The following is a 24231-nucleotide window of genomic DNA, read 5'->3' on the forward strand; positions in this document are numbered from 1 at the left end:
CTTGGTTGATTTAATTTGCATACTCGATCCTGATTGGCTGGTAGGCATGGCTTATGGGTGTAGTGGAGGTACAGTCAATTCGTATATTATTGTTTTATTAGATAGGATAATAAAATGGAATGCTTACTATATACTAGGCTCAATTCTAAGTTCTTTACATATATTAATTTATTTAATTCATGGCATTTGTATAAAACTTCATGGCTTTCTTTTTCTCAAGTCCCTTATCTAATCCATCTAATTTTATTGGCTCTAATTTCATAATAGAGCTGAAATCCTCCCACCAAATTCACTAGTATCTTTCTGTTTCCAGGTCTCATTTCTGACCTGTATTATTGGAATAGCCTTTTATTGTTATACTCTCAAGACAGCACAGTATAATCCTTTTAGTTTTAAACCTGAAAAAAATTGAGGGTAAAGGTTCTTTCTTCCTCACAGTATTTAGGGTCTGGGCTCTAGTTTTTTTCTTCTGTGTAGAGCATATCCCATTTTACACAGATAACTCTCCTCCTTTTAGTTGGTTCAACTCTTACCTTAAGCCCCACCTTGATGCTCTATTTAATTCTGCAACTTGCCCTTCCTTCTCCTTCCTGATACCTCATAATCTCTCTCTCTCTTTTTTTTAAATATATTTTATTGATTTTTTTTTTACAGAGAGGAAGGAAGAGAGGAGAGAAAGAGTTGGAAACATCAATAAAAGAGAAACATCCATCAGCTGCCTCCTGCACGCCCCCCACTGGGAACATGCCCGCAACCAAAGTACATGCCCTTGACCAGAATCGATCCCAGGACCATCCAGTCCTCTGGTTGATGCTCTACCCACTGAGCCAAACCGGTTTTGACCATAATCTCTATCTTTTTTTTTTTTTTTTTAGAGCTCTAACCATTTTTTTTTTTTTTAAAAACACACTATATAATTTTTAGCTATATATTGTCTGCTCTCCATCTCCGTATAAACTCCATGAGGGAAGTGAGCCTTGTGTTATTCACGAATGTGTCTCAAGAAATTAAAACAGTGGCTGGTACCTGAAGAGCAATACAGAAGTACTTGGTGAATGAACTTAGAATTGAACCTAGCATTTTCTTTCTGCAAGGCCGCTGTGCTTTGGTGATGAGCCTTAATTGGCTTCTCACCTAGTTTTTACATTACTGAAATGTCAAAACCACAGGGAGCCCGGAGGTCTCTGGGCTAGTTATAGATTTATTTTTGGAGGACAGAGGAAATATAAACAAAAACCTGAAGGATGCAGTTGTTTCTTGGGGTGGCTGAGGAAGCAAAGGCAAACTTGCTCTCCCGTTGCACATCCACAAGTGCTTCAATTTACAGCATGTGACATTGTACAAATCCAGAGGCAGGGTGCTTGGACCCTGCTACCAGACTTTGCCCTTTTCCTGGCAACTTCAATGCCCTCACTTAGGTGGTCAGGCCGTGCCTAAACCCACGTTTCCTGGATCTGCGCGATGTCCCTCCCCCAGGGACAAGGTGCCAATATGGGCCTATGCTCCCCGGTGAGGCAACCCGCGGTAGCTGCAGGGACAGGCGGACAGGCGGACAGGCAGACAGGCAGCGGAGTGAACACCTTAGTGAGGCCCCGCCGCGCTTCCACCCGGGCGCTGCTGCGATGACGTCACGGCCCCGCCCGCCGCACGCACGCGCACTGCGACCAGCATGAGGGTCGCGGCTCTGATCAGGTAACGTGGCGCTGGTGCCACCTTCTTCCTCCCCGTGCAGCCCGCAGTCCCTTTTTGTGGATGGGCGTGAAGTGCTGCCGCCGCTGCCGCCCGACGCCGTGAAAGAGGCCGTCGGCGGGGGAGCGCGCGGTGGTTCAGATGGCCTCTCTGGCCACAGGAAGAGGCGGAGCCTTCGGGCTGGCGCCCCGCCCGGCGGGTCCCGCGGTCTCGGGTTCGCGCCCCTCTTCTCCGCCTTTTTCAGCCTCCTTGTTTATGTCCCTCAAACTTGGATTTATCTTGGGAATATAGGATTTACCTATAGAAACTACTGATGCTTAGATCTCATGGCCAGAGCGCTGAGCGCTGGTTTAATTAGCCGGACATGGCCCAGGGTCGGATTCCTAAAAGTTGTACTGGATGGGAAGTTGAAGAGCCACAGCTTGACTCTCCTTATAGGCACCTCGGCCCCTTTCTTCCGGCTTTCTTTATCCTCTTCTGTATTAACCTTCAGGCTTTAAATCCCGTCTTCTGGGTCCAGCTATTCACCCGACGCTGTGTGTGTCTCTGACCCTTCCTATATACACCACCTTCCCTCACCTGCCCTCTAGGCGTGTCTGGATTGCTTCTGACATGGATGTATTTTACCTTGGCGCTCAAGGACAGAGATGGAATTGTACTTTTTTTTTTTTTTTTTTTAAGTAATTAATTGTTGTTAACAGTATTACAGTTATCCCCCATTTTCTTCCCTGTGCCCCCTCCACCCAGTCCTGCCCCAGCCCAGGACTTCACGCGATTGTCTGTGTCCATGGGTTATGCATATATTCATAATAAGTTCTTTTCCATCCCCCATACCCTAGATCTGGTTGCTGTTGCTTCAGATACACATTGGTTGCTTTTAGAATAACCTTATGGTAATACTTCATATTCCAAAAGGAGTTTGAGATTTATGGTAACCCATAATATTTAGACCTACAACCACCGAAGACAGGCCAGTTAAAATCGTTCCATACTCAATCTGAAAATGTAAGCAAAGGGGAACACAATAACAACATTAAAAGGGGGGATTTAATCTACTTGAATTTTGTTTGATGAGATTTGGATCTCTATAGAGTGTCTGATCTCCATTGCAACCATGCATTTTCTTTGTAAACCCATTGAAAATGTCATATTATTGTTCAATGCTTTAGGTAGTTGCTACTGACTTTTTAAGGTCTTGGCATTGAAGCATCCATCTTGTATGAAAACTGCTGTTTGAAATTTTAACCCTGCTATTTAGCTTTTGTGGATTTAGCCTTCCCAGACAAGATCATCAGTGCTGGCACCAGGCCAGGCCTCTGGTTGAGGCCTCAAGGCCCCAGTACACACTGGCTCTTTAAGAACTTGCAAAAGGGGGCTGGAAACACTCCATATTTGGGAGACAAAGAAGGTAAAATCATATGAATAGGGAGAATTCCTGCATGTTGGGGCCCAGAATTTGAGATACATTTCCCTCTGGACTCCCATAATAAATGTAACTCCATCTCTCTAAGCATTGCTTTGTTGTTCTTCAGTTTTCTGTAACAGCATAACACTAACTCCTTTTGGAATACTCCAGTTTCTTTTATTTCATTACCATTTTTAGGAGACTAGTGTCGAAGTATTGTTATTCAATATATTTATTTTATAAAGTGAATGATTAAGCTTTGAGCATTGTGGTCTTCATTTGATATAGATAAGAATAAAAAGTAGTCCAGGAAATGAGTAATTTACATTTATATGCACTTTGCCAGAAGTTTAACCATTAAAGATTCACCAACTAAAGACTGAAATCTGGGAGGAAGGAGAGAACATTGGTGTAATCCATTACACTAAATATTCTGTAATGTGCATACATTACTTTTATAATAAAACAAATTACAAAATGCATTGTTGGAAAATTCTTGATAAACTGTAAGATCTGTATGTTAGGAGACATACTGTAGGGTATGAATACATAACATATATATAAGTATGAATACATATATAGTATCCTTATATCGATAATATACATTTATGTGCATATACTAGAATGCTTGATTTTTGTATGGAGTTAATTAAATACAATGAATCTACTCTATTTTCAATGTATCCTGTGTGTGTGTGTGTGTGTGTGTGTGTGTGTGTGTGTGTGTGCGCCCGCGCGCGCGCGCACTAAAATGAGAGTGAAAGACATATATGTGTTTTAGAGAGTTAAGTGAAATCAAGATCCTTACAGACCTTTAGACAGGGGAGGGGAACCTTTTCTCTACCAAGGGCCATTTAGATGTTTATAACAATTCATGGGCCATACAGAATTATCAACTTAAAAATTAACGTGCTATATCTTGTCAAACATTTAATGAACTCACCTCTAATGCCTTGGCAGGGCCAGACCAAATGCTTCACAGGCCTTATATGACCCTCAGGTCCTAGAGCAGAACATTTCCCACTCCTGCCTTGGACCATAATCCATAATGTATTACATCATTTTCCTAATATACAAAAGATAGAATCATTGAATTTTATAATTGAGTGACACCTTAAGGATCAGCTAGGTCATTCTCTAATTTTATAATAAAGTATATGAACACAAACACATTGAGTACTGTAGCTTAGTATCCAAAAATTGGAAACTAAAATTCTGATCTTCTCTGTGCAACTTCTTACATAACGTATTCTAATGTATTTTGTGACTTTCCAGGGGATAAGATGATCTGTATTTCCTTGAAAACCATTGTCCTTAGAATACTTGTTGGATAGTACTGTTCCATAGAACACAATTTAGGAAATACTATTTTTTGATACATTTTTATTGATTTTACATAGAGAGGTGACAGGGAGAGAGAAACATCAATCAGCTGCCTTTTACACACCCCCTAGTGGAGATTGAACCTGCAACCCAGGCATGTGTCCTTACCAGGAATTGAACCTCTTGGTTCATGGGGCAGTTCTCAATCCTCTGGGCCACACTAACTGGTCAGGAAATACTATTTAAAAACCATAATTGAAAGCTTAGCATTTTTAGTTCCCAGCATTTGTCTACCTCTACCATATAAATTATAAAGCTAAGTTCTGATTGCAGATGTATATCTTTTAATCTTTAATATTGTAAGGAATTAGAATTGTGGAAATAAAACTTTCTACACTAGAGATCCAGTGCATGAAATTTGTGCATGGCTAGGGTCCCTAGGCCTGGCCAGCGATCAGGGCCAATCAAGCCTTTTGGCTGCCATCTGGGGTCTCCCTTCCCTGGCTGCTGGCCAGGGCCTTCCTTTGTTCCAGGCTGCACCCTGGTGGTCACTGCATGTCATAGCAAGAGATCGGTCTCCTGGTTGAACTCCTGAGGGGACAATTTACATAGTAAGCTTTTACATATATAGATAGTCTGAAGAACTATATCATTTTGTCCTATGGAAGTAGAGCAGTGAAGTTCAGTAGGAAAAGTTGTGGAAAACAGATTTATGGGAATATCAGAATCTGAGGAAAGGGAGTGTGATGTGTAACTTCGTTTTGTCCCTTACAATCTCTCCCCTTGAGAAGTTCTGGAATTATAGTTGTTACTGATCAGAATATGGTAGAGGCAGACAAATGCTGGGAACTAAAAAGGTAAAAAGTCCAGCTTGTAGAATAAAAAGTCTCGTAGTTTTTTTTGGGCTATGGATAGGTCTAAACATTGCCTGGGGTACATTTGCAGATCTTAAGCAAAAATTGGAAAGAAGGGAAACAGGAGGAGCAAGAAAAGGGAAGAGAGGAAAAAGCCTGTATAGTGAGAAGCAGTATAGTATGAAACCCAAATGCATAGAGTTTGCCATTCAACCTAGTTACAGAGAAAGTACCACTTCTCTTGACTAAGTGATTTGCCTCTACCTTAGGTAAATTTGGTACCAGGTTTAGCTCTTTTTAATCTGTTGATAAGATTTGTGCTCAAGCCTTATTCTGCCATCGTATAGTGATGGCTGAAAATTGAAGTACTGCCTATCTGTTGGAGCAGTGGTTGGGTGTTGACCTACAAACCAGAAGCTTACACTTCGATTCCCAGTCAGGACCCATACCCGGGTGGCGGGCTTGATCCCCAGTGGGGAGGCTTGCAGTAGGCAGCCTATCAATGATTCTCTCTAATCATTGATGTTTCTATCTCTCCCTCTCCTTTACTCTTTGAAATCAATAAAAGATAATATTTTTAAAAAAAAAGTTGAAGTTCTGACAGTACTGATGTTTAACTTTATTGGTGTAATTTGGCATTTCGCTTTCTATCTCTACAGAATTTGAACCCACATAGTATGTCATACTTTCTCATTGGAATGGATCTCAGATTTTTAAAAAACATATTAAGAGGGAAAGAGAGAAACATCAGTGATGAAAGAGAATCCTTGATCAGCTGCCTCCTGAAGCTCCAGTGGGGATCAAGTCCACAATCTGGGCATGTGCCCTGACCAGGAATCAAAGTATGACCTCCTGGTTCACAGGTCAACACTCAGCCACTGAGCCATGCCAGCCAGGTGGATCTCGGTTTTTAATTTGATCCTTTAATTGGTGATGGAGGCCAGTTGTTAGATTTCTTAGAGTGGAACAGGTATTTTTCTACTTTTTCATAGAGAATTTCATCTAACGTATATGTAATAAGTATTTAGCTAGAATGTAAACTTATTTATAAATATATTTTTTATTGATTTCAGAGAGGAATGGAGATGGAGTTGTCATATTTTGTTAAAAATGGTCTTTGTTATAGTGGCATATAATTTCATAAGCTCTTGGGAATATCTACTTTAGACATTCAGATTCGTTCACTCAGTTTGCTTATGGTACAGAAATTACATGTGGTGTTTTGCATTCTATGTTAAGGTAGGCTCCCAAATTTTGAACAGCCAAATAAATGTGTTCTATTTGATACCTAATGATTCTATGTTGAATAATGATCAGTAACCTTATATATCTCTTTATGTTTTAGTGGTGGGAAGGACAGCTGTTACAATATGATGCAGTGCATTGCTGCTGGGAATCAGATTGTTGCTTTAGCAAATCTAAGACCACCTGAAAACCAAGGTCAGTGTATACTTTTATTGGAAATTTTCTAAGTGACTGAAACTCCAACTTTATTATAGTCTGTTGTATATAGTCTACAAAAACATAAAAGGAATTAGTATATCTTTAGCACCTTTTAGATGCTAAGTTCAAAGCTCAGTGTTTTCAACTACGTACTTATTCTTTAATCCTCATAACAACTCCTAGAGAGTCTTATTTAACAGAATAATGAGGCTCAGTTTTATAACTTTGTCCAAGGTAAAATAGCTAGAAAAACTTGAAGAACTGAGCCTTGAACCCTCTTACTTCACACTCTTTCTACCACAACACATTTCCAAGTGTTGCAGGTACTATACAGGTAAATAAGATAGAGCCACTAGGAGCTTGGGAAATAAGACATGTATTGATAGATGATAATGTATGAATTTTATTATAAAAAAATTAGTTTAGCTATCTTAGATGTAAACTAAATATGTGAGACTTGATAGACATATAAAGTTATACATTTTCACTTTTTGTCTGTGGTAATAGGACATCCATAAATAATCTGCAGACCTTATTTTAGCTACTTTTTTCAGATTACTCAACAATGACTTTTCCCCAATTATAACTTTTTCCTCCTCTGTGCCCATATGTGCCTGAGTTTCCTCTTTTAATGCACCAGTTATATAGGATTAAGGGTGTACCCTAATGACCTCATCTTAACTAATTACATTGCAAGGACACTATATCCAAATAAGGTCACTATTTTGAGGTAATGGATGTTAGAACTTCAAAATAAGAATTTGGGAGGGATATAGTCAACCCTCAATAATATATCTTTTGTTAACTGGGATATAATTGATGTATTACATTTTAGTAGTTTAAGGTGAACAGCATAATGATCTGGCATATGTATATATTGTGAAATGATTACCACAAGTTTAGTTTACATCCATCACCACATGGTTATAATTATTTTTCCCAATTAGACCTTTAAAAAAAGAAAAATATTCACTGATTTTTATACTCTTGTGTTATACCCATATAATTATAAATATTAACTACCAAAGTACCATAGAGAGAGATTAACACTTGTCTAAGTTTGTTAATAATTTTTCTCATACTTCTAGTAAAATATTTTTATCATTCACTTTACTCATATTCTTTCAAGACTCTATGCTTGTGCTCTACTGTTATTTTAGGGTGAATTAAATGAGTGAGTAGTATATATGAAAACACTAATCATTATTCCTGGCATGAAGTAGGCATCCAGTAAATGTAGTTAAATCTAAAGCTAGCTCCAAATCATTCAATCAGTTCTTCCTTCTTTCCTTCCTTCATTTCTCCCTTGCATCCTTCCTTCTTCAAAATTGTCAGTTTATTTAATTTTTCGTTTTAGATCATTTTTTATTATAAAAAAATTAGTTTAGCTATCTTAGATGTAAGCTAAATATTTTTGTTTATTTTGTCTTTGCTTTTTATCCCCAAATAGATGGCTTGTAAGCTTCTTCAGAGTAAAGGTCATATCTTCTATGTTTCTTTCATTGTTCCTTAGCACTAGGGACAACTCTGTGCATCTGGTAGGCATTCACTCAGTTTATTGGTGGACAGATGAATAATGAACTAACTAGGATTAGCCGTAGAATAGCCAGCAATTATTTGTCAGATGTTCTTTCCTCCTGTGATTAAGACCCAATTAAAGCTGAAAGTAAAGTGAGAAGAGGGAGATTAAAGATATTTTACAGGAAGAAATAGAACAAGTTCTGTAGAAGGTTGGAGTAAACATATCCTCTAGGATTTTTTACTGGGGGTTTGATGCTGGATAATAACAGCTTTTTAGAAATGAGCTGTTTTGAAAACCTCCTATTTCTGTATTTTAAATAATAAGACAACTTTTGACTGAGGCTGAGTGGGAACTGTATTGTAACTTCTGTATTATAAAGAAGAAGCAGAATCTATTTTTAAGGCTGTTCTGTTACCAAAAGGAAAGAGACTTCTTTATCATTGGTTAGTTAGGCATGTGGGTTTTTTAAAACTTCCTATCTTGAGAGGTCTTCATATTTATTTATTTATTTATTTGTTTATTTATTTATTTATTTATTTAAAAATATATTTTATTGATTTTGTACAGAGAGGAAGGGAGAGAGATAGAGAGTTAGAAACGTCGATGAGAGAGAGTCATCGATCAGCCGTCTCTTGCACACCCCCCACTGGGTATTTGCCCACAACCAAGGTACATGCCCTTGATCGGAATCGAATCCAGGACCTTTCAGTCCCCAAGCTGACGCTTTATCCATTGAGCCAAACCAGTTTCGGTGAGAGGTCTTCGTATTTAAAAAGCATATATTTATGTAACATATAATACATACTTGACATAATCTATCTAAGTAAACACCTAAGCAACCATTACGAGTGGTCGACCAAATGACTGGTTGACTGGTTGCTATGACACATGCTCCCACAGCCAACCTCTTGCAGCCGGCCAACCTCCTGCAGTCCCTCTCCCTGGTTGGCTGGAAAGGTCAGTGCACTCCCACAGCCAACCTCCTGCTACTGGCCAACCTCCCATGGGCCCTCCTCCAGCTGGCTGGCCCCAGTCGGCCCCTATTGGGACTGGGCAAAATGGTGAGGGACCCCATCCATGCACGAATTTGTATACTGGGCCTCTAGTCTATATCAATAAAAGGGTAATATGCTAATTAGACCAGACATCCTTCCTAACAAAGCCACAGTGGCAAGGGCCAAGGCAGAAGCGGTTTGGGGCGACCAGACTAGCAGGGGGGCTGTGAGAGGACAATCAGGCTGGCAGGCAGAGGCAGTTAGGGGCAATCATGGCTGCAGGCAAAGGTGGTTAGGGGCGGTCTGGCAGGCAGGGGAGTAGTTAGGGGCATCAGGCCAGCAGGCAGAAGTGGTTAGGGGTGATCAGGCAGGCAGGCGAGCAGTTAGGAGCCAGCAATCCAAGATTGTGAAAGGGATGTCCAACTGCCAGTTTAGGCCTGCAGTCAGACAGTCAGACATTCCCTGAGGGCTCCCATAAGTGCAAGAGGGTGCAGGCGGGGCTGCGGGACCCTCACCCCCTGAGTGCATGAATTTTGTGTACCATGTCTCTTGTTACTATATAATCTTCCATGTTTTAGTGGTATACTGGCAGGGTGGGTAAGATTACAAGCCAAGTACATCCTTATAGTTCACAGTGGAATGAAGACATTTGTTTATGATATTGTTAGTGAGAAATAATTCATTAGTAAATAGAATATTATGAAGTAAAAACTCATTATTAGTAAATTGGAATATTATGAAGTAAAAGTTGGAGACAGCTGAAACTATAGTAATTGTAGTGGAGGAGAATAGATGACTGTGGGTTGGGAGATGGAGAGGGTTTAGCTAATCTTTACTTAAAGTTAGCAGGAAGTTGGTGATTATTGAATTATTCATTGATTGACTTCTTTTCCGCCCAAACATGTTGCAAAGGAACCTTAATGAAGAATGACTGGTGGAGATGACTCCAATGTAAAGTTGGTTAGAGTGAATTCATAGTACTGGGTTTTAATAGGCTGTCTGGAAAGGAATTTATCCTCATCAGTGAAAGAATTCGAAGTTGTCATAGAATTCATAAAACCATCTCTTTAAATTTGTAGTAGCAGCTTCTGTGGCATGTTAATTGAGGTGCTTTAGGCAACAGCGGAGCCTTTTGGTTTTATTTGATTTCACACCAAGTTACTATGTAGCTTGCATTAATAAAAGTTACAGTGTGGTTAGGACTGAATGGAGCCTTAAAGGAAAATAGTCTTCTAGGTTTTTGGTGTCAGTAAAATATTTTAGTCATTGTGCTAACATTCGGAAGTTTCTTGCTAAGTAACTCAAAGTTCTTTAAATATATTAATTTTACTCTATCAGTATTTTTTAAAACTAATACATTTAAAGTGTAAGTTTGAGATGAAGGTAGGTTGAAGATTTTTTAGGTAACTTTGACTGTATCTCTTATTCCTAATTGGTGGTAGAGAGATTTATAATAATGTAAGTGTGGGTCCCAGTCTAATGTGTGGGCTCAGAAGATTGGATAGCCAAATGTGATAGCAGATGGTTGATGGTTTTGATTACTGAAGGGGCCATTCCTTACAATATAATTTTCATGCCTTTTGATGGGATATTGTCACATTCAGTGGAAAGCCTGGACCTGAGTGACATATATGCATACACACACACATGTACACACACAAACATGTATGCTGAACAAATTGTTTTGTAATTTTTTTAACTTAACATCTTGTGAACATCTTCTATGTCATTAAGTATTATTTTACCATAGCATTTTCTAGATATCCTCTTTGGAATACAAGTACCATATGAAATCTAAGTGTTCTATGAATAGATACATTTGAAAAAGAGGAGAGAAAGTTCATAGTTTGTCTCTTCAGTGGAGCAACTTGAACACAGTAGTCTAGGAAGAATTGCAGCAAAGATGCTTATTTAACAGAGTTTAGCTTCATTTAAAAAAATTTATTTGACTAGGGAATCTTTTTTTCATCAATACCTATTAATTTCTATGATATTTCTGTTCTGCAGAATATACCTTAGAGAAAGCTCTTCAGATTCAATTAATGGCTGCATAGTATTTCATGGATATAGTATAGTTTTTAATCCTATATGATATATAGCTAATATGCTAATTAGACCAAACAGCAGAAGACCTCTGACGAAACTGGGGCTGCAAGGGCCAGCTGAGGCTGTGAGGGGCTGTGAGGGCCAAGCCCCTTCTATAAATTTTGTGCATCGGGCCTCTAGTTTATTATAAATAACTAAATAACTAGAGGCCCAGTGAACAGATTCGCAATTCAGGACTCCTAGGGGGATATTGGAGAGCAGGTTTTGACCCAATCCCTGCTGGTCAGGCAGAGGGATTTGGTTTTGGCCTGATCCTCTCAGGCCAGGTCGAAGGAGTCCACTGCACCGGGCTTCCAGTATGCCTATAAGATCTTTGGTTAATCTCTTCCTGCCCTCCTCCCCCCTTCCCTCTGAGATTCATCAGCCTGTTGCTTGTTTTCATGCTGTGATTTCCGTTCCTACGTTGAACATATGCCCCCTGGTGGTCAGTGCCTGTCATAGCTACCAGCCAGTTGGCTGGTCATTTATATATATAGACTAGTGGCCTGGTGCACAAAATTTGTGCACGGGGTTGGGGGTATTCCTCAGCCTGGCCTGTACCCTCTCCAATCTGGGACACCTTGGGGGATGTCAGACAGGGATCAGGCCTAAACTGGCAGTCAGACATTACCTTCACAATCCAGGACCACTGGCTCCTAACTGCTTACCTGCCTGCCTGCCTGATCACCCCTAACCACTCTGCCTGCTGGACTTCTTGCCCCCAACTGTCCCCTTGCCAGCCTGATCACCCCCAACTGCCCCCCATGCTGGCCTGCTTGCCTCCAACAGCCTCCCCACACTTCCCCCCCCCCCCCCCCCACCCTGCCCATCAATCAAGCTTGCCTCCAAATGCCCTCCTCTCCTGGCTTGATCGCCCCTAACTGCCTCTGCCTTGGCCCCACAACCATGGCTTTGTCCAGAAGGATGTCCGGAAGGTCTCCTGGTCTAATTAACATATTGCTCTTTTATTAGTATAGATGCTGTGATACATATCTTTGTAAATAATCTTTGTGTATATTCATAATTCTTCTTTTTCTGAAAAGTAAAATTATGAGATCACAGTCTATTGAAATATATTTTTAAGTTTGTTTGCATCACCAAAGATTTTGATGTGACTCAGCTGTTTTAAATATTTTACCCATATATCCTAGTAGATGTTTACCCTAGTAGATGTTTGTGAAATCTTGTTACAACTTGTGATTGTTAACTTAATTAGCTTAAGTTATGTTTCTATACACCTTTGTAACTGCTTTAAAAATATTGAACTTATATACTAGTATATTTATATTAGAGGCCTGATGCACGGATTCATGCACCGGTGGGGCCCCTCACCTGGCCTGCGGGGATCGGGCCAAAACCGACTCTTCAACATCTTCCGAGGAGTCCTGAATTGCAAGAGGACACAGGCCAGGCCAAGGGACCCTACTGGTGCATGATTAGGGCCGGAGAGGGACTGCAGGACGTTCCAGGACGTGTCTTGCCCATCTTGCCCTGTCCTGATCAGCTGGACCCCAGCAGCAAGCTAACCTACCAGTGGGAGCCTCTGCCCCTGGGTGGTCAGAGCATATCATAGTGACTGGTCAAACAGTCTAACGAACGGTCAGGCACTTAACATATTAGGCTTTTTTTATATAAGATTAGAGGCCTAATGCACAAAATTTGTGCAGAATAGGCCTTCCTTTCCCCAGCTGCTGGCTCCAGCTTCCCTCTGGCACCCAAGACCTGGACTTCCCTCCAGCCTCTGCCAGGTACCTAGGACTTGGGCTTCCCTCGCAGCCCCGGCTTTGTCTGGAATGTCTTCCGAAAGGATGTCCAGTCTAATTAGCATATTATGCTGTTATTATTATACATGGTTTGTTGAGGCACTGCATATAAAACATACCAAAAGCATCTAAGTTTTTCTCTATTCGTTGCTTATTAACTAAGTAGATATTTAATTAAGAAAGGTTTTCTGGTATAACTCAATGACTTTGTGAATAACCTTGAATTAATTTAAAAAACATTTATGTAGCCAAAACTGGTTTGGCTCAGTGGATAGAGCATCAGCCTGCGAACTAAAGGGTCCCAGGTTTCATTCTGGTCAAAGGCATGTACCTTGGTTGCAGGCACATCCCCAGTGGGGGGTATGCAGGAGGCAGCTGGTCGATGTTTCTCCCTCATAGACGTTTCTGGCTCTCTATCCCTCTTCCTTCCTCTCTGTAAAAAATCAATAAAATATGTTAAAAAATATTTATGTAATAAAAATTTAAATTAAAATTTAATTTATTGGATAGATTTCTTTTTAAACATTCAATGTGATACTGTTATAATCTAACCTACTTATTAATAACAGTAAAGGAGCAAAGGGAAGGCCAAATATTATGTCATTTTTGCAGTGTTGCCAGGAACCTGCAGTTTAACATTCCCCAGGAAACCACCAGTCTATTCCTCTCAGATCCCTCAGGGAAGGGCCTGGACACGGGGGGAATAGACTTACTCCCTGTAAAGTCTGGGTGAAATAGGGAAGGCACTTGTCTGTCAGTCACACCTGGGAACAGGTCATTGGGTAGAATAGGCATGGCCACTACAAGTGCTAGAAGGTGTGAGATATTTAATCGCCTAAACAAACAAGTTCACTCTCGTACACTCTTGGCTCCTTGCTCTCTTGTTGCAGGGGATGTGCATGGTCCACAGCTTGTGCACCCCACACAATGGACTAATGGATTGCAACTAGTGTGTTGCTGTACCAGACCCAATTCCAACAGGGAATGGAAGCTCTGGATACTGGCTTTGCTTCTAGATCTATTGATTCCCCAGCGGTACATTTTCTAGGACCAGATTAAAGGAAGTGTGACTTTTGAATCCCAGGGATATAATTCCATGGAAATAAACCTTTTACCACATCTCTTCCTCCCCGGGGGGCTTCTGGAAATGCTTATCCCATCAGTACCCCAAGAATACTATTTCCATTAGCAACAGAGAAAGACCACACTTATTTTCTGTTAATAGAATTACATAGTTTTTAAAATTTATATATAACTAGATACCTGATACAAAATGCATGCAAGAGTAGGCCTTTGCAGTCACCTGGACTGTGGCTCCGCCCCCCACCCACTGCTTGTTCCAGAAGGTCATTCCACCCTCCAGTCTAATTAGCATATTAGCTATTTGTTATATAGGATTGCATTTATAATCAGCAGTAGAAATTACGATAGCTGATGTTAATTGGATGTAACTAAGGAAAAATGTGCAACTTATTTCACTTCAGAATACAGATAGATATAGTATAGTAAACTTTTAAGTTATGTGTTAACTGTTCTCTAAGCAGTAAAACTTGATAGACTTTCAAATCCACTTTTTTTTCCATCCTGTTTTATTGATTATTTCTCCTTTGTTACAGTGGGGTCAGATGAACTGGATAGCTACATGTATCAGACAGTGGGCCATCATGCCATTGACTTGTATGCAGAAGCCATGGGTCTTCCCCTCTATCGCAGAACCATAAGAGGAAGGAGTGTGGATACAGGACAAGTGTACACCAAATGTGAAGGTGATGAGGTTGAAGATCTCTATGAGCTTTTGAAACTTGTTAAGGTATGCAGAGTGGCCAATTACATTTACTGAATTTAATATATAATTTGCAAAATTACATTTATTGACTTATTTAGTAATAAATAATTTGTAACTGCTAGTAGCTGAACTGTTCTATGGAATGTGTTTTTTTCTTTTTGAGTAGAAAAGAAAATTGTTACTATGCCTTTCTATTAATAATATTTAAAAAAATTTATTTTTAGTATAGTTTGAAACCCAGGATTGTCAGATGATATTTAGCTAAGTTTTTTTTTCCTTAGGATTTTGAAACTGATGACCTTTCAATCACTTTTTTTTTTTTTTGGTAACAAATACTTTTATAAATACTTACTGTGTGCTTGACATATAGTTCTAGGAACTGGGGAATGGGGCATTGCACGAATCAAATAAAATCCTCTTCTGCTGGAGCTTACTTTCTTCTGGAAGGAGACAGACAATAAACAGACAAACAAATGAACAATATGTTTGGTGGCGAAGGGTGCTATGAAGAAGAATAAGAGTCAGGGTAATGAGAGTGACAGCAGGGAGTGGCCAAGCAAGATCTTTCTGATAGGGTAAAATTTAACTAGACCCACAGAATGTGAGAAACTGAGCCTAGTTTAAACCTTGTAGAAGAGGTATGAATTAAATAATTAAGTCCCCATATATAAGAGTTTGGCAGCTGTTGCATATTCATTATTAATTTCTCTAGACAGAATATTTAGGAGAGAAAGTGGGGGTGGGGCCGGCACCGGTTTGGCTCAGTGGATAGAGCGTCTGCCTGTGGCCTGATAGGTCCCGGGTTCGATTCCGGTCAAGGGCATGTACCTTGGTTGCCGGCACATCCCCAGTAGGGGGTGTGCAAGAGGCAGCTGGTCGATGATTCTCTCTCATTGATGTTTCTAACTCTCTATCCCTCTCTCTTCCTCTCTGTGAAAAATCAATAAAATATATTTAAAAAAAAAAAAAGAAAGAGGGGGTGGGGGGTTATTTATCTAGAAGACAATGGAGATTATCTTTTCATTCTCATCAATAGTCAAGTATTTGAATTCAGTTCTGTAGACTTCTTAAATATGAATTCTCTCCGGTCAACAAGGGTCAATACATATACAAGCATATCGAATGAAACGGGGAATTAAAACCAGTATTTCCTGGATGACTTAGCTATTTTACTTAGGAAAGGAAGAAAGATTTCTGTCTCTTCTACAAAAGGATATTGCATTTCATTTTCTTAATCTTCAGAGTTCAGCTTTTAGAAGTTAGTCATGAACCCATGTCATGTAAATTTGCTAGTCCCAAATAACTACTTCAGTCTAAACTTTTAATTTGATACTTATCAAAGCTTAATATCAATTAAGGATTTTGATTAAAAATATATAATGTATTTAAATTCCTTTAAAGTTTGCTTGACTAAAGTATTTATTTTGTATATCACCTCATTTTCATTTATTCTTTAAAAAAGAAACTGATAGGAGAAACACTTAGAATAATTTTATAATTTACTGTTTAGTTCTAGATAGCCTAAATAAATACTTTTCAAAGGAAATCACAGGGACCCGGTTTCTTCCTTTAGGGAAGATACATGCTAATGAACACTATTTTGATTATCAAACAAGAAGGAAAACATAAGAGTTCCACTTTTAAGTCTTCTCTCCATAAGGGCAACTAGGATCTTGACAGTATGAGATATTGAGTTTAAATTTTGCATTTTCAAAATTTCTTTCTCAGCATATAAAGAAATTGAATATTAAGTTACAGCATAAGCCAGAATTACAAATTGGTGGGGCTCACACAAGAAGTAATTGGATTGCTTAAAAATCACTGATATCTGATAACTTTGGAGAAGCTCAGTGATAATAACAGCCTTCTAAGAAAGGGAAAGATAATAAATTACTAATCAATTTAATTAAAAATGGTCAGATTAGTAATAATTAAGGAGAAATTTATCTTTCTATCCATGCTGTCTTTGGAGAAATGGATGCTTTCCCATTATCTTTTATAACCATCAGTTATGACATATATTAATGCTAATGTTAGATCTTGACAACTTCTGCTTTGAAAGTTTGTACATGATAATTATAACTATAGTTGAAAGAGATGTTATCAAGTTGTCTGGGACCAAATAGTTTCTTCTTTTTCTGTGTAGAAATATCAATTTTACTTTGGGATAGTTTTTAAGGACATCGATATCAGAAATATATTGTTTTTTATAAGAGATTGTATAACCAGACTTTATTATAATAGTCATATCCATTTATGAGCCACTAGTACAAAGATTCTAGTAGAGGTCTTACATATTCTAATGAATAATTAAATAATTATGGGAAAAATGAATCTAGAAGACTTGTAATTTGTCAAGTTAGTCTTCACTTGTAAGAAAAATATGGAACTGCAATGGAGCATTAAAAGCATTTAGATTCCCTTTAATTTTAAACATGTATTTATAACAAATTGTAATTTTGTGATTTTTACATGTAAGTCCTTTTTGTTTTTGTAGTTCTTTTTCCTCCTAAATATTAGAGCTAATTGAAAAGAAGTAGGAAAGATTTGACTAATTTACAGAGTTAACATTTTCTTAAGTTTTGTAGAAGTCATGAAAACTATTAGAATTATAATAATCCTTTATATATCATGCCTCAGATGATTATGACACACACACACACACACACACACACACATATATATATATATATATATATATATATACGCACACACACACTCTAGAGGCCCAATGCATGAACTTCGTGCAAGAGTAGTTCTTGCCGAAACTGGTTTGACTCAGTGGATAGAGGGTTAGCCTGCGGACTCAAAGGTCCCAGGTTCGATTCCGGTCAAGGGCATGTACCTTGGTTGCAGACACATCCCTAGTAGGGCGTGTGCAAGAGGCAGCTGATCGATGATTCTCTCTCATTGATGTTTCTAACTCTCTATCCCTCTCTCTCTTCCTCTCTGTAAAAAGTCAATAATTATATATATATATATATATATATATATATATATATATATATATATAGTAGTTATTCCTTCCCCTGGCTGCCAGCACTGGCTTCCCTCTGGCATCTGGGACCCAAGCTTCCCTCTCAGGCCTATCTTCTTACGGAAGGACAACCAGTCTAATTAGCATATTATGCTTTTATTATAGATATTCCAAGCTGATTTTCACATAGCTAGTCTTTTATTCTTTAGAATTTCTTTAATATTAAAATGTCACTTTAGTTCTCATTTGGAGTAATTTGGCATTTATAATTTTCTGAAAATGTATTTTTAAAATTCTGTGTAAATGTTTGAGTTACATAAGCGATGTAGTTACTGAAAGATATCTATAAATATATCTCTTATAGAAATATATTATTTCTTTCTCCACTGGTCCAGAGTCACTACTTACTGGATCTTCTGTCTTTCTCTTTCTTGATTTATTCTCTTACTTAAATGGAGTCCATCTTTAAGAAATTTCCTTAGAGAAGGTACTTTCAAATTTCAAATTCTTACATTTTGAAAATGTTCCTATTCTGCCCTCACATTTGATAGATACATTGGTTGAATTTAAAATTTTAGATTGAAAGTCATTCTTCTGCAAATCACGGAAAGCATTGCTTCATGGTACTCTACCATTTTGCTGATGAGAAGTTTGATGCTGATGTGATTTTTGTTCCTTTTTTGGTGACTTGTTTGTTTTTTTCTCTGTTAACCTTTATGATCGTGTCTGCTTGGTATACTGACATGTCACAAAAACGTATTGGGCATTGAAGGTTGCTTCCCCTGCATCTCTTCTGCATCTTCCTATTGAGTAGCAGCATATCCCTGTCCTTTCCCCCTTAATGTTAGTTCAGAAACGGCATTAATCTAGGTGAAAGCCAGACACATATTGCATTCTCCGAGGCGTAGTTCTATTCCTGGTGGTCAGGGCACATGCCCGGTTGCGGGCTCAATCTAGTGTGGGGCATGCAGGAGGCAGCTGATCAGTGATTCTCATCATTGATGTTTTCCTATCTCTCCCTTCATTTTTGAAATTAATACACACACATACACACACAAACACACACACACTCTCGAGGCCCAGTGCACAATTGAAATTGTATGAGGAGGTACCCCACGGGGTGCCAGGACCTGGGCCTGACCCCCTTGGCCCTGCATTGTGTTGGCCTGGGTGGGGGCGGGTGCTCCTGTGTGTTGTGTCTCCACTCTGGCCTACCCCCAGTCCCAGCCTCCCCACAGCCGCCCGCTGGGACTGGGGGCGGCACACAGTCCCCTCCCGCCCATCTGCATGTGTAGCTCCTCTTGAAGGGTCATGATATAGCCTCCTCCTGAGTGGTCATTACGCCAGGCTAAATAGCATATTCCCTGTGTGTGTGTGTGTGTGTGTGTGTGTGTGTGTGTGTGTATGTGTGTATGTGTATATATCTATATATCTATATCTATATCTATATCTATATATATATATATATATATATACATTTTTTTTTTTTTAAGAAAAAAAAAGTCATCCTTGCAATCCTACAAAAGCTTCTGGGTTCAAGTTATACTGAACTACCTCCATTTCTAGGAGATTGTTCTTCACATCTGAGTTTCTGCCTATGCTTTTCTGTATCCTTATCTTTTTGTTTTTCTAAAGAACCCCGTCTTCTTTCATACCCTTCTATGAAACCAGCTTTAATTTAGGATCTCTTGTCTCTTCCATGGCAGCTTGTCTATACCTTGCTGTGCTTCTCAGGACATTGCTAGGATTGTTTATATGGCTATCTCTTGCTGGATTGTGAGACCTTCATAGATATGCTCATTATTCTTCATTTTAAATCTCTATTGTCAAGCAGGATTCCTGGCATATGGCTGGCTTTTAAAGCATTGTTGAATAAATTGTTTTAAAATTTATCAATTTTTTAAATGTAATAATTTATCTAATGAAGAGGAGCCATAACATTGTTACAACATAAGATATAAAATTATTCATAATTTCATTTTATTTTTGTTTTTTCATTTAGAAACTTAAATGGAATGGGCATTATAGTGAAACATTTCAAAATAAGGTATCCAGTTAGATTTGGCAGTGTAACCACTTAGTGTACCAAGAAAATTTTCTAGCTGCAGAATCCTATATAATAAAAAAGTAACATGCAAGTTAACCATCACATCCTCACACAGGATGGCCGCCCCCATATGATCACAAGATGTCCACCACAATGTGACTGGCAGGGGGAGGGCAGTTGTGGGTGATCAGGCCAGCAGGGGAGGGCAGTTAGGGGCTAGCAGGCCAGCAAGGAGGGCAGTTGGGGACAACCTGACTGGAAGGGGAGGAGTGTTGGAGGCAACTGGGCCTGCAGGAGAGGGAGGGCAGTTGGGGGAGACCAGGCCTGCAGTCGGAGGCAGTTAGCGGTGACTGGATTGGCAGGGGAGGGCAGTTGGGGGCGAATGGGCCAGCAGGGAAGGACAGATGGGGGTGACCTGGTCGGCAAGGGAGGGCAGTTGGGGGCAATTGGGTCAGCAGGGGAGGGCAATTGAGGGACATCATGTTAGCAGGGGGTAGTTAGGTGTCGATCAGGCTGGCAGGGGAGTGATTAAGGGGTCATCAGGCAGGCAGGCGGGCCGAAGCAGTTAGGGACAATCAGGCAGGCAGGCAAGCGAGCAGTTGGGAGCCAACAGTTCCAGATTGTGAGATTGATGTCCAACTGCCTGTTTAGGCCCGATCTCTGTTGGACATCCTCCGAGGGGTCCCAGATTGGAGGGTGTCAGGCTGAGCTGAGGGACAACCTCCCTTTCCCCCCCCCCCCCCCCCAGTGCATGAATTTTATGTACTGGGCCTCTGGTATTTTATAAAAGTGCTGATCAGATAGATACTTTTCAAATCATTTTTGGTATTGGCATGTTAGAAAACCTACTTATTATGTTGGAAATTACTTTGTTGATATTTTTTCACTTTGGATCTTGGGGGAGGGGAGAAAACTCTTAAGTCATTGGGTGGCTTCAGGCATATCCAAAAGATTTGGAATGGGAGGAACATATAAGATAGCCTTAATATTTGCAGAAAGTACTCAGATATAGTGCGAAATAAACAGGTACATAGCCCGGCACAGTTTGCTCCTGGCTCTTCAGAATTGCACAGCTTGCCTCAAGCCCTTTCTGCTCCCAAGATTTTGGACATTAAACCTGGTCCCTTGGCACAAGAAATGCTTTGCTGGTATTGATTCTGGGAGCTCTAAACAGAAGAGTTGGAATTAGTGCAAACCAGCATCATTTTGATTCTCCGGTGTAGTTTTATTTAGGCTGTGCCATACCTGGTCCTTGCAGAAGATAAAGCCAGGCATGCATGAGAAAATACACAAGGAAGATATTTCTGGAGGTAAAAATGTCATTTATTACAATTTTCAAATTTATCATAGGTTTAGATTCTTAATATATAGATACCCCCCCGCCCTAAAGTGTAGAAAATGTGATTCCCTCATTCTATAATAGCAAAATTATCATTCTGTTTCCTCAACCTTGAATTTTTTCCACTTGGTATCAATGAATGTGAGTGTATATTACACATACATATATACACTCTTTCTTTTTATCTTTTGCCTGATTCAGTGCGTCTATAAATTAAACAACTGACTTATGTTTACGTCCTTGTATTCCTTTCTTCTATTATACAAAATATGGATTTCTTTCCATTTTATCATCTACTCTATATATTTTAAAGTGTTCTCTGTATTTTTAACTTGTCTTTCAAATGACTTTCTTTATGCTTTTTTAGTCTTTGGTGCCTGTGTCCTATTAAGTTTTTTTGTTTCTTTCCCTGACTATGCTACCATGTATTTTTAAAGAAATCTTTTGTAGAATAAAATAGAAAATATCATAATGCATTGTGTGTTGTAAGGTTAATTATGTTGTGAAACTTGTATATCCATATGTTATGTGTATGCTAGGCTGTTACATATATTTCTTACTGGTAAAATAAATTTGAAAGGATTTTGCAAAAGGAATTATATAGAATTGTATGCTTGAAGGGAACTTCAAAATCATTAGGTTGAACAATGATAGTGCAAAAGTCTCCTTTGTCAGATATTGGGTATAATAGCTTGGTTTGATTTCTGGGTTCTCTGTTCTGTTCCATTGATCTATATGTCTGTTCTTTGCCTGGCTGTTTTGATTACAGTAGTTTTGTAGTATAGCTTGATATCCAGTATTGTGATCCCTCCAACTTTGTTCTTTCACAGATTACTGTGTCTATTCAGGGTCTTTTTTGGTTCCATATACATTTCTGGAGTATTCTAGATCTGTAAAATATGCCATTAGTATTTTAATAGGGATTATATTGAATCTATAGATTGCTTTAGACAGTATGGACATTTTAATGATGTTAATTCTACCAATCCATGAACATGTTATATTCTTCCACTTGTTTATATCTTCTTCAGTCTTTTTTAAGTGTCCTATAATTTTCTGAGTACAGGTCTTTTACTTCTTGGTTAAGTTTGTTCCTAAATATCTTACTTTCTTGTTGTTGTTACAATGGCATTGTTTAGTTTCTTTCTGAGAGTTCATTATTGGTGTATAAAAATGCCATACACTTCTATATGTTAATTTTGTATCCTGCTACATTGCTAAATCATTTATTAAAACTTGATTTTTTAAATGGAGTTTTTAGTGTTTCTTTGTGTGTACAATATACATGTCATCTGCGAATAATGACAGTTTCCTCCTCCTTTCCATTTGGATTCTTTTATTTTTTCTTCTTGTTTGATCGCTGTGGCTAGAATTTCCATTTACTATGTTGAATGAAAGTGGTGAAGTGGACATTTCTGTCTTGTTCCTGTTCTTAAGGGAAATGGTTTTAGTTTTTGCCCGTTGAGTATGATATTGGCTGTAGCTTTGTCATATATGGACTTTATTATGTTGAAGTATGATCCCTCTATTCCCACCTCGCTAAGAATAGATGTTTGATTTTGTCCAATGCTTTTCCTGGACATAAGACTGATTTTGTCCAATGTTTTTTCTGCGTCTATTGATATGATCATGTGATTTGTATCTTTCAGTTTGTTTATGTGATGTATCACACTTATTGATTTGGGAATATTGTACCAGCCTAGCATCCCTGGAATAAATCCCACTTGGTCCTGGTGTATGATCTTTTTAATATATTGTTGGATCCAATTTGCTAATATTTTATTGAGGATTTTAACATGTGTTCATCAGGAATATTGGCTAAGACTAAAATAACAATACAAAAGATTAATGAAACCAAGAGCTGGTTCTTTGAAAAGATAAATAAGATTGATGAACTGCTAGCAAGACTCATCAAGAAACAAAGAGAGAAGACCCAAATAAATAAAATCAGAAGTGAGCCGGGACCGGTTTGGCTCAGTGGATAGAGCGTCGGCTTGGGGACTGGAGGGTCCCAGGTTCAATTCCGGTCAAGGGCATGTACCTTGGTTGTGGGCATATCCCCAGTAGGGGGTGTGCAAGAGGCAGCTGATCGATGACTCTCTCTCATCGATGTTTCTAACTCTCTATCTCTCTCCTTTCCTCTCTGTGTAAAATCAATAAAAAATATATTTTAAAAAAAATTAAAAAAAAATAAAATCAGAAGTGAGAGAGGGAAAGTAGCAACTGATACCACAGAAATACAAAGGATTGTAAGAAAATGCCATGAACAACTATATGCCAACAAACTGGACTAATTCCTAGAAAAATACAGTCTTCCAAAACTGAGGAAGAATCAGAAAACCTGAATAGGCCTATAATAATTGATGTGATGGCCCTGGTCTGTAGAGCTTCGCAGGGTAGTTACACTAGCATTACACTAATTTCAAAATCAGATAAAGACACTCCAAAGAAAGAGAATTACATAATATAGAGTCTTATTAGATTGTGTAGGTTTTGGGCACCATGTCAGATTAAATATGGCTTAATTAATTGACTATAAATTAATTGACTTCTTGTATTCTTCTTAGGATCTTTCTCCAGTCTTATCCTGCAAACTCCTATCTACAATTTCCCTAAAGTGTAGATTCAGTCACATTATTCTTTTCATCATAAATTTTTGTTGCTTACCATCAATCCCTTAGATGCTCTGCAATATGACTTGAACTTATATTTTATCTCTTCCCATCCAGTATTTCTCTACAAAGAATCTATGTGCCACCTTAAATTAAACTGGTATTCCCCGACCTAGTTTCTGTCTTTCCTGCATAGTGTTATATTTTAGTGAGAATTAGATTTCCTCTCCAACTCCTTCTTTTGCATGGCATCTCCTTTTTTATATCTTCCTTGATGTGCCCCCAATGAATATAGTATCTTCTTCCCTGAAACCTTTTTAAAACATTGTACCTCTTTTGTGTACTTAATCTATCTTTACATACAGGACTACTGGTTTTTTGTTTATGTTTT

The 24231-nt window shown here is 38.7% G+C and overlaps 1 protein-coding gene across 1 annotated transcript in view; it reads left to right on the forward strand.

The window, feature by feature from the left end:
• Window positions 1–1567: 1567 nt before the first annotated feature.
• The window catches only part of DPH6 (diphthamine biosynthesis 6), a 152928-nt gene continuing 130264 nt past the window's right edge, over window positions 1568–24231 (forward strand). Inside the window, exons 1-3 of the mRNA XM_036446708.2 lie at window positions 1568–1692; window positions 6617–6711; window positions 14696–14889. Of these exons, the coding sequence (XP_036302601.1) occupies window positions 1670–1692; window positions 6617–6711; window positions 14696–14889 (312 nt within the window). The 5' untranslated portion in view covers window positions 1568–1669. The remainder of the gene's footprint in view (window positions 1693–6616; window positions 6712–14695; window positions 14890–24231) is intronic.

This window comes from Pipistrellus kuhlii, unplaced genomic scaffold (genome assembly GCF_014108245.1).
Source record: "Pipistrellus kuhlii isolate mPipKuh1 unplaced genomic scaffold, mPipKuh1.p scaffold_m20_p_1, whole genome shotgun sequence".
Lineage (NCBI taxonomy): Eukaryota > Metazoa > Chordata > Mammalia > Chiroptera > Vespertilionidae > Pipistrellus > Pipistrellus kuhlii.